Here is a 15184-nt window from a genome sequence, read left to right as displayed (position 1 = left end):
AACACCATTAAGGAGTTGAGTCTAGCCAGTTTCTTATACCATGCCAATGGAATTTGAACACATCAGGAGGCAAGGGCCAAGGTTGTGAAAAGAGTAGCCCTTTGGGGCATTAAGACACATTATAACCTTGGTTGTTTTGTTTTTAATCCGCAGACATTGCTGGCATAGCATTTACTGTGGATGGATTCTGAAGTACAGCGACAGCCACAACAGGGAAACATCTAAAATGCTCTCTCTCGACAGCCAGCTTCCCACACAGTTAATCTGCTGGGTTTTATTACTTTTATGCTCCAAGTGGAGAAAACACATGGTTGAAGGTTTTCTCTTTGGGGGTGGGGTAAGAGCTCCCAACAACCACTTCTCCCATCTTTCTATTATCAGATGGTTCTTCTTGAACAGGTCCGGTTTCTTTTAGCAGCTGGGTTCTAGGTCAGGCTTCTAGGCTCCACCCTAAAGAAGCATTGTGGCTTCTCTGGCCACATTGAAGCACATCAGCATGAATTAACATGCCTGAGGTTGCAAGCTTCTCACAGAAGAGCCTTAACTGGACCTGGCCTCGCTGGGAAATAAAAAGTCATCACATTCTCCAAAAGCAAAACAAAGCAGATGGACAAAGGATTCAACGGGCCCAATTGCACACTATCCAAATAAGAACAGCCATTGCGAGCGACATATTAGTTTCTAAAGCCTTTGTCACCACATTCTAACCAGTTGACTTCGCCACAGCCCAATGCTTTCTGTACTCTGGTTGCTGCCACTTCAGTCAATCAAAAGGAATAAAATATAATATTGACAGGACCCAGGAATGCATTTGAACACTGTAAAATAGAGAACTAGCTTATTTGTGCCTTCTCCTTCTGTCTCATCTGAAAATGATCCAGACACAGGGCGATATCTCTATAGAATAGAAAGCAAGTTCTTTAGAAGAAAAGCTAAGCTGACGGCTGAACTAGGAAGCATCTCCCATTAGTATCTTTTAAGGACGCACCTTGTTTTTAAAGTTTTAAGTTGTTTTTAATTTAATAAATTGTTCTTAAAAGTTGTTTTAAATTGATTGTTTGTAGCACTGTAACCCACCTTGGGACTTTAGGATGAACAGTGGGTAATAAACCACCACCCTAATAATTACCATAATCATCATAATTTTTCTTAACTATCTTCAATAAAGGAGGAAGACAGGCAGCTGTAAAATTGACTCCACCTGTCCTTGGAACACAAAAATTGCAAGACAGAAACTCAGCCCAAGTAGGTTCAGTGCTCAAAAAAGACTTCTACCTTCTTTCTTTCTATTTCGTAAACAAAGGCAAGCGTTGGCCTAAAGCAGTCTAAACTAGGTAGATCATTCTGCAATGGAGGCAAGAAAAATAGATATATGGAGAAAATGGGAGATGCACCCCCAGCAAGAAGACAACTTTTCTTTCTTCTGCATCCCAGTGTACAAAGACTACCTCATCTACTTACTGGACTCCTAGATGGCAACGTGTAGGGAGGATATTTATAATTTTTTTATCCAAACAAGGGGGACATTTTCCAATTGAAAATATTTTTCACATACCTGCTTGGAGGCTTCCTGCTCTTGACCTTGTTTTTTGGCTCATAGTCAGATTCGCTCTCTTCACAACTACTTTTATCTCTGCTTTCTTCCAAATCAGAATCTGAAGCAGTTCCAGAGACAGATCCTGACCCAGACATTTGCCAGTCTTCACTACATAAATGAAAATTACAAAAAGAACATTTATATACCTAAATGTAGATCAATAGAAGTAAGAATAATCTTACAAAATCAAGTTTTTAGTATAAAATTTTAAAGGGAGTGAGCCACTATCCTGACACATTTTGAAAACAACAATGTTGAACAAGTGAAATTGGCAGAAAATTTAATGTAGATGGAAGGTTAAACCTTTAACAGGAAAAGGGTTAAACCTTTAACTTTGCATGACTAAAATGATTAGTTAATGATTTACAGGAATTTGTGAATATTTCGGTAAGTAGTTATTTGCCACTTTCTTTAAAAATTCTGTCTCTACAGCTTTCACACAATAGGAGAACTATCTGGAATAATTCCAGATTCATTAAAATGAAATGCTAACTATATAGATTTTCCACATTAATGACTTTTTTTCTCTGCCATCAATACTCAAACCTTCATATATTAAATAAACAAAGCAATATGTAAATTCTAGGAAAAACTTTTAAATGAAGCAGATCTCAGTGAAGCAAGGGGCTACTTAAAAAACCCAAATATGAACTGAATATATGAACCTTAATGAGACCTGCTGTGGTCCACAAATATGTTAGCAGCACTGCCCATGATCCAAATTCTCCCCAACCCTGATGAGCCTCAGCCTTCCTTCTAATTCTGTAGCTGGAGGTAGGGGACCATCCTTATAATTGTACTGTACTGCTTTTTGGAGGCACTCGGAGCCCCTTAGAAGTAAAGCACAACTTTGGATAATCCAAAGGACAATTCCTTGGGGTGGATAATTTCTAAGGTTAAGCTCAGTAGAAAGGACAGTGGGAGAAGGGGCAGGGGCAAATTCCAAATTCAAAAGGACAGTTAGAGCTCCTTCAACATCAGATGCACTTCTGAAAGCTTCAGAACTGCAGTGGGATTGCAGAGATGACTACTCTCTCTCCCTTCAGTATCAAGCTCAGGAGGGAAGGGGCATGGAATTTTCCTGAGCTAGTAACATGCTTTTGAGGCATTTTATTAGTATATATAAAACAGTGTGATGTCAGAGACCTGATCTGCCTCAGTGAGAGAATGATGGGGTGATAGAAAGCAAACATTTTGGTTGGCCAGTTGCACAGAAAACATTCACCAGATGATGCTTAAGGGGCTTTAACCTCTTGGAAAGAAATATGTTCTGGGCAATTAAACTCCTAATACTGTTGCAGTTGTCTGTTTCTAAAATGAGAATATTTCCATGCAAAGATCTTAAATATGCAAATCCTAACGTGTCACTATATGGATAGCCACACAAGTATACAGATAAGCAAGTAGTTTATTCACTGGATACTAAGCAACCACTGAGATAAAATAACATTGATAACGTCATGTGATCAGATGAATTTAAAACACTCCATCAAGCTATGTAATACTTAATTTCCTACTCTTTATGTTTCTTCCTCTTGATTTCACTGGATGAGTCATCGGCAGAATCTTCACTACTTGATGAGTCCTGCATAGAAAAACAAAATATAAGGTCCATAAGGAAGTAAACAAACAGTCACTCTCTTAACACTGCTATTCCATTTCAACACCAAAGTTGCAGGAAATTTTGCAGGTAAGATGAGGAAGGATGGCACATTAAGTTTGGATGGCAAGGGACATTTGAAAAGTTGATCCTCAGTCCAACTACTGGTTGCCTCATTAAAGCTGCTTGTCAAATTAGCCCCTGAATTGGTCCTCCAGCCCATTTGAACTCAACACCTTTTTTCTTTTACAAGGGAATTCAACTACATATATTATAATCTTGTGAATACTGAAAGCAAGTATGACATACAGTCTTAAAGATACTGTGCTGGCCCCAAGAAAGGTAACAGTTGTCATCTACAGTAGTATACAAGTCAATGATTTGAAAGGTACTTTACTTAAAGGATACTTTGACTCCGATTTCTCTTTTAAAATACTGGCACTGGCTAGTAAAGATCTGTGTTTACATTTACATTTAAAATACTAGCTAACTATTCACCTCTTCTGAGCCACTGTTTGAAGATGCTGCTTTTGACTGCTGCTGCTGTTTCCTGAGCATTGCTGATCTCTGTACAGCCAGAATACTTGGGTTTGATTTCCAAAACTAAAGCAGAATTCAAATAAAAACATTATGTAGTCACATAAAACACAAGCAATAAAATACATTCTTCAGTAAAGTCCACATACTTTACAAGTAACAGGTAGATCCAAAATACAAGAAAGGTTATCTTAATCACTGTTCAGAAGCCTCACCTTAAGAAACAAATGAGCACAATTGAAATATATCTACATTTCTTCCACTGACCACATAGAAATAATAAATTAATTTCAAACTGCAACATCATCAAATGGCACTTTTAAATAGCACTTTTAAACACTGTCTCACCAGGCATGCTATATTGGAGGGTCTATTGTGAACCTGATTCCATTGTTTGGTTGCAGGCACATCTAATATGGGCTTTAAAATATCCGCTCATCTGGGATGGGGAGGCATCATTTGTTGCACAGAACGGCCACAGCTGTTCCATGGAAACCCTCTGAGATAACCAGAGGGGGGGATGGCCACCTGGCCCCACCCACCTTCGACTGCAGCAGACCTCCCAGGTGAGGGACAGGCATCTCCTTCTGGGCCTATTGGGGCAAAGGCTTGGGGACTGCACCTAGCCCAGCCCTAGTCTATATAAAGGGGAGAGGGCCAGGTGCAAGCCACCCTCTGTGCAGATTTTGAATGGCTCAGGTGAAATATCACAGCATGATACACCAAATTCAAACCACTCCAACTAAAATATGCCATGCTGAATTTGTGCATGTTTTAAGGTGGGGTGGCATGGGGACTTGATTCAACAACTGAAACGGTTTCAGTTATATTGATATGCTAAGGATATCATGCCATCGTCAAAATTGCATCTAGAAGGCTATAATACTGTTGCCTTTTGTGTGGCAAAAAATAGACACGATTCTTTAATATATTATTTTGTAAGTTCCTTCTAAATGTAAGAGAGACTTTTACTTAAGGGTTGCCACAAACTTCCAATGTACTCACTGCTGCATGAACTGAGTTCCACATGTGGTACTTCTCTTTCCTCTTGAATCCTTGCACCCACCAGACCTGCTCTGGAGGGTGTTCCAATCCTCTGGAGCAGATTTTGAGGGTGCATGGGAGAGGAGGGTGAAGTTGTGGAAGCGCAAGTCTGCTCCACAAGTGGAATGGCAGCAGTGGATACAACACACGTTGCTAAATAACCCAGGCAGTGTTAATGTCAACACTGGGTATTTCTTGGAAAGGTGAAAGTTTGGCACTGCTGTCATCTGATATTTTTATCAGCATTTCCAATGTTTCATATTACTAAAGTACTTTCTAATTTACACTATTTATGCAGATGCTCACTTAATACAACAACCATTTAAATAGAGTTTCTCATATGTGGAGAGAGTCCACCTTACCTCAGCTCCATCAACCTTTGGAGGTTTAGCCTGGACTTTCTTTTCCTTAGATGTATCAGACTCCGATTCTGATTGACTGCCAGACTCTGAACCAGAGTCTGAATCGCTGCTTCCCGACTGGCTGCTACTTCCATTGCTACTGCTTCCAGAACTGGAACCAGATCCAGAACCTGATGCTGAACCAGAATCATCATCTGACTGGCTGCAATTTTAAGTTAAAAGTAAATATTATAAGAAGGTTAAAGAACAGATTCAGGTGCACAGTCCTCATTTAAAAGCCCCTTAGCATTAGCCTGAGATAGTAAATGTTGCTGCTTCAACAGTATGCCCAGCTGATTATCAGTCTTTGCAAGTAATGCCTGCATCTGCAAGTTGGAGTTCTCCCAATAAATCTCTCAAATGGAGTGTCAATGAATTAAGGAGCCTTGGATATGCTTTTTTTTTTGTAACACACATACTTAGAACATAGGATAAAGTACAGAATGGAATGACCTTAGACATCTAGTTGCTAGTTAACTGAACACTGCATGCTGGACACAGGAATGTTAATGTTTCCCCATCCAAGTAACAATTGCTCAAATGTTAATTTGCCACATGCTTTAGAGCTATGGACGTGCAGTTACATGCTTTTGCTTACATTTGCACACAAGCAACTTCCTCCAACAGACAGACAAAAATGTGTTTTAAACTTCAGACTCATATATTTAAAATGTAGTTTTTCTAATGGCTTGTGTTGTGGAGCTTGGCAACCAATAGTCGATATATTTCAAACGGAGAGATAGACACAGATCTCCGACTGGTTTGAGGCTGACATTAAGGAAATGGAGCCTGTTATTGCTTGCAAAGTGAGAGCTCTTATGACCTACAAGTGTGCACCCTGCAAGAAGATGCACTAAGACAGGCAGGGAGTGATGCCCAGTGGATTGCCAGACAATGTGCCAATGACTACTGCCAGAGCATTCAACTTGCTACTGTCAGTGGTAACACTTGCAAAATGGATGCAGGCATGAAGAAAGCCTTGTACAAACAGTCAAGAAAAATGGACCACTGAAAACCTAGTTGGGAGATATCATCACAAGCTGCAACAAGCAGATGAAGCAATGGGCAGAGTACCATAAAGAACTGTACTCATCAGAAAACATGGTCACTGAAACAGCAGTTGACAGTGTCCACACTCTGCCTGTCTTGAAAGAGATGAATGTTCCTCCCTTCCTCCTCTGACGAGCAGTAGAACGCCATAAACTCCCAGGAATGCAGTAAATTTGAAAGAGAAATAACAAACTTCTAGTACTCCACTCTGGCTCAGCATCATTAAGTAAGTTTCTGACTTGGTCCTGTTTCCATTTATACTATTTTTAATGGGAAAATAGCACTGCAGAAAGGTCTCCATCAATAATTATAAGTGACAATAGCTATTGATCTTATGGCTCTGAATACCTGTTGGTGGAGAACATTAAAGGGTGAAGGCCATTGTTGTCAAGGGACATCTAGTATGCCACTGTGGAAAATCGGATGGTGGCCTATTTTCAGTAGGGGCTCTCTTTATGTTATTATAAATATTATCACACCTACACATCCAATGGAAATGAGGTGTCCTCCAAATGGTCATTTGAATAAAGTAGGAGTGCGCTCACGCTCTCTCTCTCTCATCACCACAGCTTGCATTAGTAATGTTTATAAGTATCAGGTGGTCTGCAGAGTACTTGAGATAAGACTATTCCATTTATGATTTCCAATGATTTCCAAATACTAAATTGATTAACATTGAGTCTTGGAAACAATGATTTTCTTCAGGTCAAGGAGGGGGCTATTCTACTGATAAGCTCCCTAGGTCCGTTGATGCAAAGATTTTATTTTATGTGTTTTTTAAGCTTTCACATCTGTAGCAGAATAATCTCTTCATTACTATTTGCTACATCTCAACTTCTATTATATCAGTATGTTTTTTCTAACTAGATGGATGTAATTTCCCTACTAAAACTTGATTTTAGTCATATACAATTTCTATATTGGCTAGGATCCATTATTATTCATCTGTTCCCAAGCTAGCTAAGGTGTTGATTTAATCAATTTGACCATACTACACAAGTGCCTCCAGATTGAAATATCATTTCCCCCTCCCTCATTGCATTTCATTATCAGCTTTCAGTTTCCTGTTCACCTACTAATCAGTTAATAAAAAGCAATTATGTAAGTATCAGTTAAATTTGTAAGTGTTTCAGACAAACTAATTAGACATCATTGTGTTCATATTTGAGTATAAGATTGCATTCAGATGATCACATCTTGGCCTAGTAACAAAAAAACACATAGACAATTTTTTTCTTTCCTTCTCACCGGTTGGGAAATAAACCAGGAATTCTCAGAATCAGTTTTACTACTGAACTAGGAAACTATGGCTTCTAAAAAAGTCAAGATATAAAGTCACAGTTTAAAGTTAGTTTCATAACATGGCATATTTAGAAACCATTAACCTGTTGTGGCCAGTTTGGATATAGTGAGAAACTATAGTTAACTGAAACTTCCTGGCTTTTCATTTGCTCATGCAACATGAAATAGCTGCATGGGGAGGAACAGGTCTCATTCATATATCCTTTGAGATATGATCATCCAAACAAGACCAGTATCTTGCTATATTTACTTCATACACTATCAGTAACAGTATTTTAAATTAGCCAAGAATGGACTTTGTTGCAGCAAGCATAATATCCAATCCTTAACTTTAATATGAAAACTCACGAGCTCCTCAATTGTCTCTAAAGAATTATTTGCAATTTTGGTTCAAGTTTGTTCTACTATTTTCAATACAGTGGTACCTCGGGTTAAGAACTTAATTCACTCTGGAGGTCCGTTCTTAACCTGAAACTGTTCTTAACCTGAGGTACCACTTCAGCTAATGGGGCCTACCGCTGCCACCGCGTGATTTCTGTTCTCATCCTGAAGCAAAGTTCTTAACTCGAGGTACTATTTCTGGGTGAGCAGAGTCTGTAACCTGAAGCATCTGTTACCTGAAGTGTATGTAACCCGAGGTACCACTGTACGTACGTTTTCTGTGATATCCAAAATCAGGAAACTGGCTTATTCCAATTGTTAGTTCAAACAAACTCAAATCTGAACTCACAGAATCCGAACAAGTGCAATTTAACATGGAATCTTTCAATCTCCTCCCCTTGCAAATGGAAAAGGGAGGAATATGTGAGGCCAAGATTTGCTGCAGATTGTTATTATCAATTTTTTTAAAACAAACAAACACACAGCTTGATCGGAAAACAGGCCTTTGAAAATAAAAACGTTTTAAAGTAACATTGTCTCAAATGAATACAAAGTACGTACAACTAATGGTACCATTTAAGAAAATAGTAGGATCTACAACGTTATGATACATTTCAGTGTCACACTGAAAGCAAAGAGCTAATGATTTTACATACTAACAGCTGCACCAACAAAATTAAGTCTCAAAAACCTCACGTTAAAAAATCTTTTGCTCATAAAAGCAGACCACCTAATTATTATTATTAATTTTATTTCTATACCGCCCTATACCTGAAGGTCTCAGGGCGGTTCACAGAGGATCACATACATAAAATCAAAATACAAACAACCGAATAAAAAAAAAACCCTAAAAAGAGCCAGCATTTTAAAAAGGGTATAGGATGTAGATCAGGTCAGGCAAAGGCCTGGTTAAAAAGGAACATTTTTGCCTGGCGCCTAAAGGTGTATGGTGAAGGTGCCAGGCGAACTTCCCTGGGGAGAGCATTCCACAGATGGGGAACCACTGCAGAAAAGGCCCATTCTCGTGTTGCCACCCTCCTGACCTCTCAAGGAAGAGGCACACGAAGAAGGGCATCACAAGATAATCTCACGGTCCAGCTGGTTCATATGGAAAGAAGCAATCCTTGAAGTATTGTGGTCCTGAGCCGTTTAAGGCTTTATAGGTAAAAACCAGCACTTTGATTTGGGCCTGGAAACTAATTGGTACCCAGTGCAATTGGACCAGGATCAAATGCACATTAAATAAGCAGACCAACAGAGTCTGCTTACTATTTTCAGTCTAAAACTTATGCCATGTTAATCTTTTAAGTTCAGAAAAGAACTTTTAAGTTCAAAACTATTTACTGTACATGTATTGGCACTTTTAAATAATCTCTACTACAGATTTTACATTTATCCAATTTTCACAAGTTAAGAATTTTTACCTCCCACAATATGACCTCTGTGACCAGATTTGACTACTAAAGACCTTAAACTGACCTTAGAAGCCTAGCTTTATTGTTCTGCCTTGCAAAGAATTGAAGCACTACCAAACCAATAAAGCCTGTTCAATGTATTAGTTGAAAAAAGTACTCAGTGCTTCCCAGGCTCCTCTGAAAATCAAATTGGTTGAATTCAAAGCAGTTTTGTAACTACAGATGTCACAGCTCATTTGGATCATAGCAGTGTTGAGGCAAAAGGACAGTGTACCAATAGGGGGGAAAACACCCTGATTTATAATTTATAAATTAAGTTATAATTAAAACTGTCTCAGACAAAAGAACTAGAGACAGTAGGCTGCAATCTGTTGATTCCAGGGGAGACTGAGAATCTAGAATCAGTTTTGAGAACATGCACCATGACACATAAAACAGGCTCTACCCCAACAAACTATTTGTCGGATAGGACACATTTACCAACCAATCAAGAAATTCTATTCTTTTGAATATAGATTTACAATATGCTACTTTGATTAATCAAATAATTAGATCATTTACTAAACAATAAATTGAGATATCAAATGCTAAACCCAGATTTCAAATTTTTTCATTATTTTAATTAAGCATATTTCTAAGGATCAGCGTGGCAAACCCAGCAGGGAAAAGTAGTATCATCATGCTAACTGCTAATAATAACTATACACATTTATTCCATTCTTTAGTCTCTAAAGTGTTTCAAATACATACATACATATCAGATTATTCAAAAAGAAAAGAAAACCCCATAAGGTAGGTTGTTGGTATTGCCCTGCTTTCACAAATGATGATTAAGACAGAGGGACCATCTTATAAATTCATGACAGAAGAGACATTCAGATGGGAACATGTATTTTAATGTGGTAAGCAAGAGTCAGAACTAGCCGCGGAGCATGCTTTAATAGTGCCTGGGGCGCACATGCGCTGGGGGGACGGGTGCAGGAGGCAAAAGGAGCTCACTGCGCACCAGCCCAGCCCTTGCTGCCACTGGAGCAGCACCAGCTCTGAGCTGTTTTGTGAGGCTGGAATGATCTCAGCCTCACAAAGAAGCGCAGGGCTGGCTTGGGGAGGGCGGTGTGAGCAGCAGCACCCCTCCCCTGAAAAAATGCACCCAGGTCAATCACTCCAGCAGTCCTCCCCCATGCTATGCCCCTGGTCAGAACCCATTTCCCCTCCCTCATCCCTGAGTACATGCATCCTACATTCATTTTCTCCTACAACCATATACGGTACTTCATGCTTTTTTTCCCACCACTCCACAGACACTGTTCCAGCCTCCTCCTCTCTCATTTCCTCAGCCTCCTGGCCTCTGTCTGCTAGCTAACCCTAGCCCACCTCTCTCCATGTCATCTTTCCTCCTGTCTTACATAGCTATAGTTAATCCCTGGATATCTAATACACCTTCTCAGTAGAATACAAATAGCTGAAAGAATACAAAAGCATGGGACTGAAGTGGTAGTGGCTGGCAATATCACAAAGCCTTCTCAGGCTGCCTTAAAGTGATTTTACTCAATGTAGTTCCCTGAGGGAAATAGACATTTTGGGAGGGTTTTGAAGGGGCACTTCCACAGCTGAGAAGTCAGATGCCACAAAGACACTCTATTGCATTCCACAACTTTCTGACCAAAACTTTCCCATGAATGCAACAAAGCTGTTAAGAACAGCAAGTAGACAGGTAGACTTGATTATTCAGAGCATCTTTATAAATGATAAGAATGGCTTGATTTATCTTGTTTCATATTAGCCTACCAATGAGCATGACCTGGGAATCTCTTTTATATTCCACTAATATGGAAAATATATGAATTATTTCACCAAATACACTTAAAGAAAAGCATACTCAAACTATCAAAATTCTTAAAACAGAACATAATCTGGCAACTTCATCTGCATCCCAAGTTGTATCCATATAAGCACAATTATACTACCTCTCATGCACTACTTCCAAGTCTCCAATATATTTCCAGATGTATAAAGAGAAATGACAAACTACCAATCTGCAGTCTGCAGGAGATGAAGGCTGGGATGGAAAGCGGGAGCAATTCTGGGTAGCTTCTGCTCCACATTCCACCAGGCTGCAGAAACAGGCAATGCCAAACCTCACTAGTAACTACAGGCTGCTTCCAGAACTAGTACTGATGGGGATCACCTATCTACAAATCAAGTAACCATCTTTGTGAGACAGCTGTCTGTGCCATAATAGCTAAGGCTCAAATGACAGCTGCCCTTGAGTTTCCATACTACAATAAAAATGGAGGGTCGCATTATTTTTGTACCAAAACATTACTAAATACAGAATATTCATGGGAGTGTTAGGACAAAGGGAAACCTTGTAATTTTAATCTACAAGAACCATGAAAATAATTGAGCTGTTCCTCACATTTTAAGTTCAGAGTGGTAGTAGGTTCGAGAGAGAAAACAAACTACATCTTCCATACAACACAATTTATAGAATTCACTGCTGAAATTTGGTGTGGTGGCCACTACCTGAGATGGCTTTAAAGGAGGATTAGATGGTCGTGAAGTACAGGAATAAGCAGTAGTTGGCATCCCGTTCTCACATGCTTATGAGAAACCCACAAGCAAGATATGAGCACAACAGCATTCTTCTCGCTTGCGCTCCCCAGCAACTGGTATTCAGAGGCATGCCATCAATATACGCTATGCAGTGCATGCAGGTTCAGAGGCGCTATGCTACTGAATAGCAGTTACTGGGTTGTGGGGAGAGGACTATTCCTTTCATGTCCTACTGGTGGGTTTTCCAGAAGAATTCACTACATACAGTGGTACCTCGGATTAAGAACTTGATTCATTCCGGAAGTCTGTTCTTAACCTGAAACTGTTCTTAACCTGAGGTACTACTTTAGCTAATGGGGCCTCCCGCTGCCACTGCACGATTTCTGTTCTCATCCTGAAGCCAAGTTCTTAACCCGAGGTACTATTTCTGGGTTAGCAGAGTCTGTAACCTGAAGTGTCTATAACCTGAAGCGTCTGTAACCCGAGGTACCACTGTATAGCCACACTGTGATCAGGGTGCTGGATTAGAGCAGGGCTCCTCTTACATTCTCTAAAGCTTCCAATTTATAAACATGTAGTGTTTTCAACATACATGAACAAACAAACCTATCCATTTGTTTTTTGGAATCCCTTAAAGAACAAAAAGAGACACATTAAGTGGCCTTCTAAGACAGGCCTTCTTATCAGAGGCAAGTCCAATTTTACAGCTAGCTACTCAGCTAGGGGGTGTTCTGATATCTAGCTTGTGAGAACCACTGCTCAAGACACCCTATAGCATGTAAGATATGAACATACAAGGAAAACTACATGATATATATAATTCAATTCACTATAGTACAATTCAGTACAATTCAATATATACATTCTTAAGTTCCATTCAACAGTGTTTACTTGCAAATAAGATGGCATAGGATTGGATCCTTTATCTGCAAGGCTGGGTAACACACAAGTGCATATAAGTGTATATAAGAACTCCGCTGGACTGGGCCAAAGGCCTGTCCTCAGTGGCCAGCCAAATGCCTATGCGAAGCTCACAAGGAGAATTTGAATACAACAGCAGCCTCCTCACCTGTGATTTCCAGTATTCAAATGCATACTGCCTGCAACACTAGAGAATGAACATAACCCTCACTGGTACAAGTCCCAAGATACTATGTGCTACTTCACATGGGTTTACTCTGAAATAAGGTTCAAATCTTAAGATGGTATAGAATTGGATTCAAGTTTATTTAACCAGGTAAGTATGGAATGCAGGAATTAGCTACTCCAGTTCCAGCACTAGATGAAACCATTCCTTGGTTCCATGCAAATATGGAGGTGGTACTCCCTCCTCTCACCCTTAAAATACAACACAAGGAGGACATGAAGTACCACTGAGACAGAAAGTGAGAAATGCAAGTGAGGAACATGATTCTGGAGCAGGAATCTGTCTAAGATATGGTCACAAAATGTATCCTATGGAGATCACTTAGTCCTGTGTAATCAGATACATATGACAGGCTGGGCTAAGCACCCTATCTAAACCATTACGCATACTGTTGTTGCAAAGACATGCATATTTGAGTGTTAGTTAACCATATTCCATTACTGCCTGAGGCACACCATTAATGGATTCACTAGAATTGGGTCCTGAGCCTTGTGCACACTCTTATTTCTAAGTAAATTCAATTAGTTTCCAGAGTCCTTATTTGAAATAAGAATGCTTGGTCCGATACTTCAAAATAAACAATTTAATTATGGTAAAGACTTCACTTTCACAAAAATGTAAGATTTACCAGAGACAAATCTTTAAGTACATACCTTGATTCTCCACTACTGTTCCTTGCACTTTCTTCATCACTGTGCCCATTCATTGTAAATATTCACCAAAATAAAAATATAAATAAAGTTCTTCCAGTTTGGAAGCTGGATATGAAATGTCCACTTAAGAGAGTCGTCTTCCTCGCTCTTCAGATATCTCACATGTAACTTCAGCGGTTATTTGTTTTTCCCAAGTTACCCTAAAAAATGAATACACAAATAATAAAGATGTGAAATGTTTACAAATCTGTAATCTATTTGAGGATACTGCAGCAAACTAGCTGGATATGTGCAGTTCATCAGATTCTTGAATTATTTGTTACATTTATAACCCTGCATTCCCACCCCCCATCCATTTTCGAATTACACCAAACCCATGAGATAGTGACTGGCACAATGTTGCTTTGTGGCTGAGTGGGGGATTTGAACCTGAGTCTCTCCAGTCCTAGTTTGACAGTGAACACTCATAATGGATTCTCTCAGTGATCTTTACCCTGTAAGTTCATACAGCAGGGTCAGTATTATTCTTCAGAGGCTAAGTAACTTCATACACAGGAAAACCCAATTTGATCCTTTCTGAAGCATTTTGACATTGATCTAATTAGCAGTGCCATTAGTGGCAGTGCCAAGGGAAAGCAAGGGAGTAGTGCTGGTGCAGGCTGGAACTTTTTTCTTCTGAAAGTAAAGCTGCAACCCTAAACCAACGCATGTCCTATTATAACAATTCATCTGACTTCTGAGTAAACATACATAGGACTGTGTTGTAAGCAACATGCATACATGAACCATTTTATAAATTGGCAGCAGCAGTAAAATGCAGCTTGCTCACTCCCGTTAAAACTACAGTCTCCTGACTGCTTACTTGAGAACTGAAACTGCAAGTAAACATAGGTAAGACTGATTTATAACAAAATTGTTTTCCTGACCCATAGTGAATGTACAAATCACAGATCCCAACTATGATTTCTATGGTATTGCCCCTTTCAAAATCCTATACTAAGGCCAGCTCTGTTAAGTAGCTGGAATTACTCTTGTGCTGCTAACCAGCACAAGAGCAATTTCTAGCTACTTAGAAAGTCAGCGTCCTTTGGGCACCATACAAGCTAACAGGGAATACCATAGCAGCAAAGATCATCCACTTGGTCTCAATCAACCCAGTTATATATATATTTATTTATTTAAGGGAACCCAAGCAAAAGGCGGGGCCACTGATCAGAGCAGCAGGAAGGCACCGCACCAAGTCCCTGATAGCCAGCCTGTCAGCCAATGAGCAGCGGGCCTCGTGGATTTAGTGGGTGCCAAAACAAATGGGCTTTCTCCCCTCCCTCCGGTTCCCCCCTTATCGCGGCGGGTGTCTCCTGCTGCTCCTCGCGGGGCGCCTTTCCCACTATTACTGCCGCTGCTGCGCTTCTTTTTTAGGCCGGCCGCGGTCCTCCCGCCTTTCCCTTCCTCGCCCCGCTTGCGAAAGCCTCGCTGCGTCCTGCATAACCGCCTCTCCTCG

At 39.9% G+C, this 15184-nt stretch overlaps 1 protein-coding gene across 4 annotated transcripts in view; it reads right to left on the bottom strand.

Annotated features, from left to right (window-relative positions):
* The window catches only part of CHD1 (chromodomain helicase DNA binding protein 1), a 48826-nt gene that overhangs the window by 32851 nt on the left and 791 nt on the right, over positions 1–15184 (bottom strand). For all 4 annotated transcript variants that reach the window (XM_028748157.2, XM_028748158.2, XM_077936190.1 and 1 more), the window contains exons 2-6: positions 13684–13883; positions 5141–5342; positions 3696–3800; positions 3115–3182; positions 1556–1705 (exon numbers count right to left, since the gene is read on the bottom strand). In XM_028748157.2, coding sequence (XP_028603990.2) covers positions 1556–1705; positions 3115–3182; positions 3696–3800; positions 5141–5342; positions 13684–13736 — 578 coding nt within the window. In that variant the 5' untranslated portion in view covers positions 13737–13883. The remainder of the gene's footprint in view (positions 1–1555; positions 1706–3114; positions 3183–3695; positions 3801–5140; positions 5343–13683; positions 13884–15184) is intronic.

This window comes from Podarcis muralis, chromosome 11 (assembly GCF_964188315.1).
Source record: "Podarcis muralis chromosome 11, rPodMur119.hap1.1, whole genome shotgun sequence".
Classification (NCBI taxonomy): Eukaryota; Metazoa; Chordata; class Lepidosauria; order Squamata; family Lacertidae; genus Podarcis; species Podarcis muralis.
Note: the sequence above shows the minus strand (reverse complement) of the source record. Positions and strands in the feature narration are given on the sequence as shown.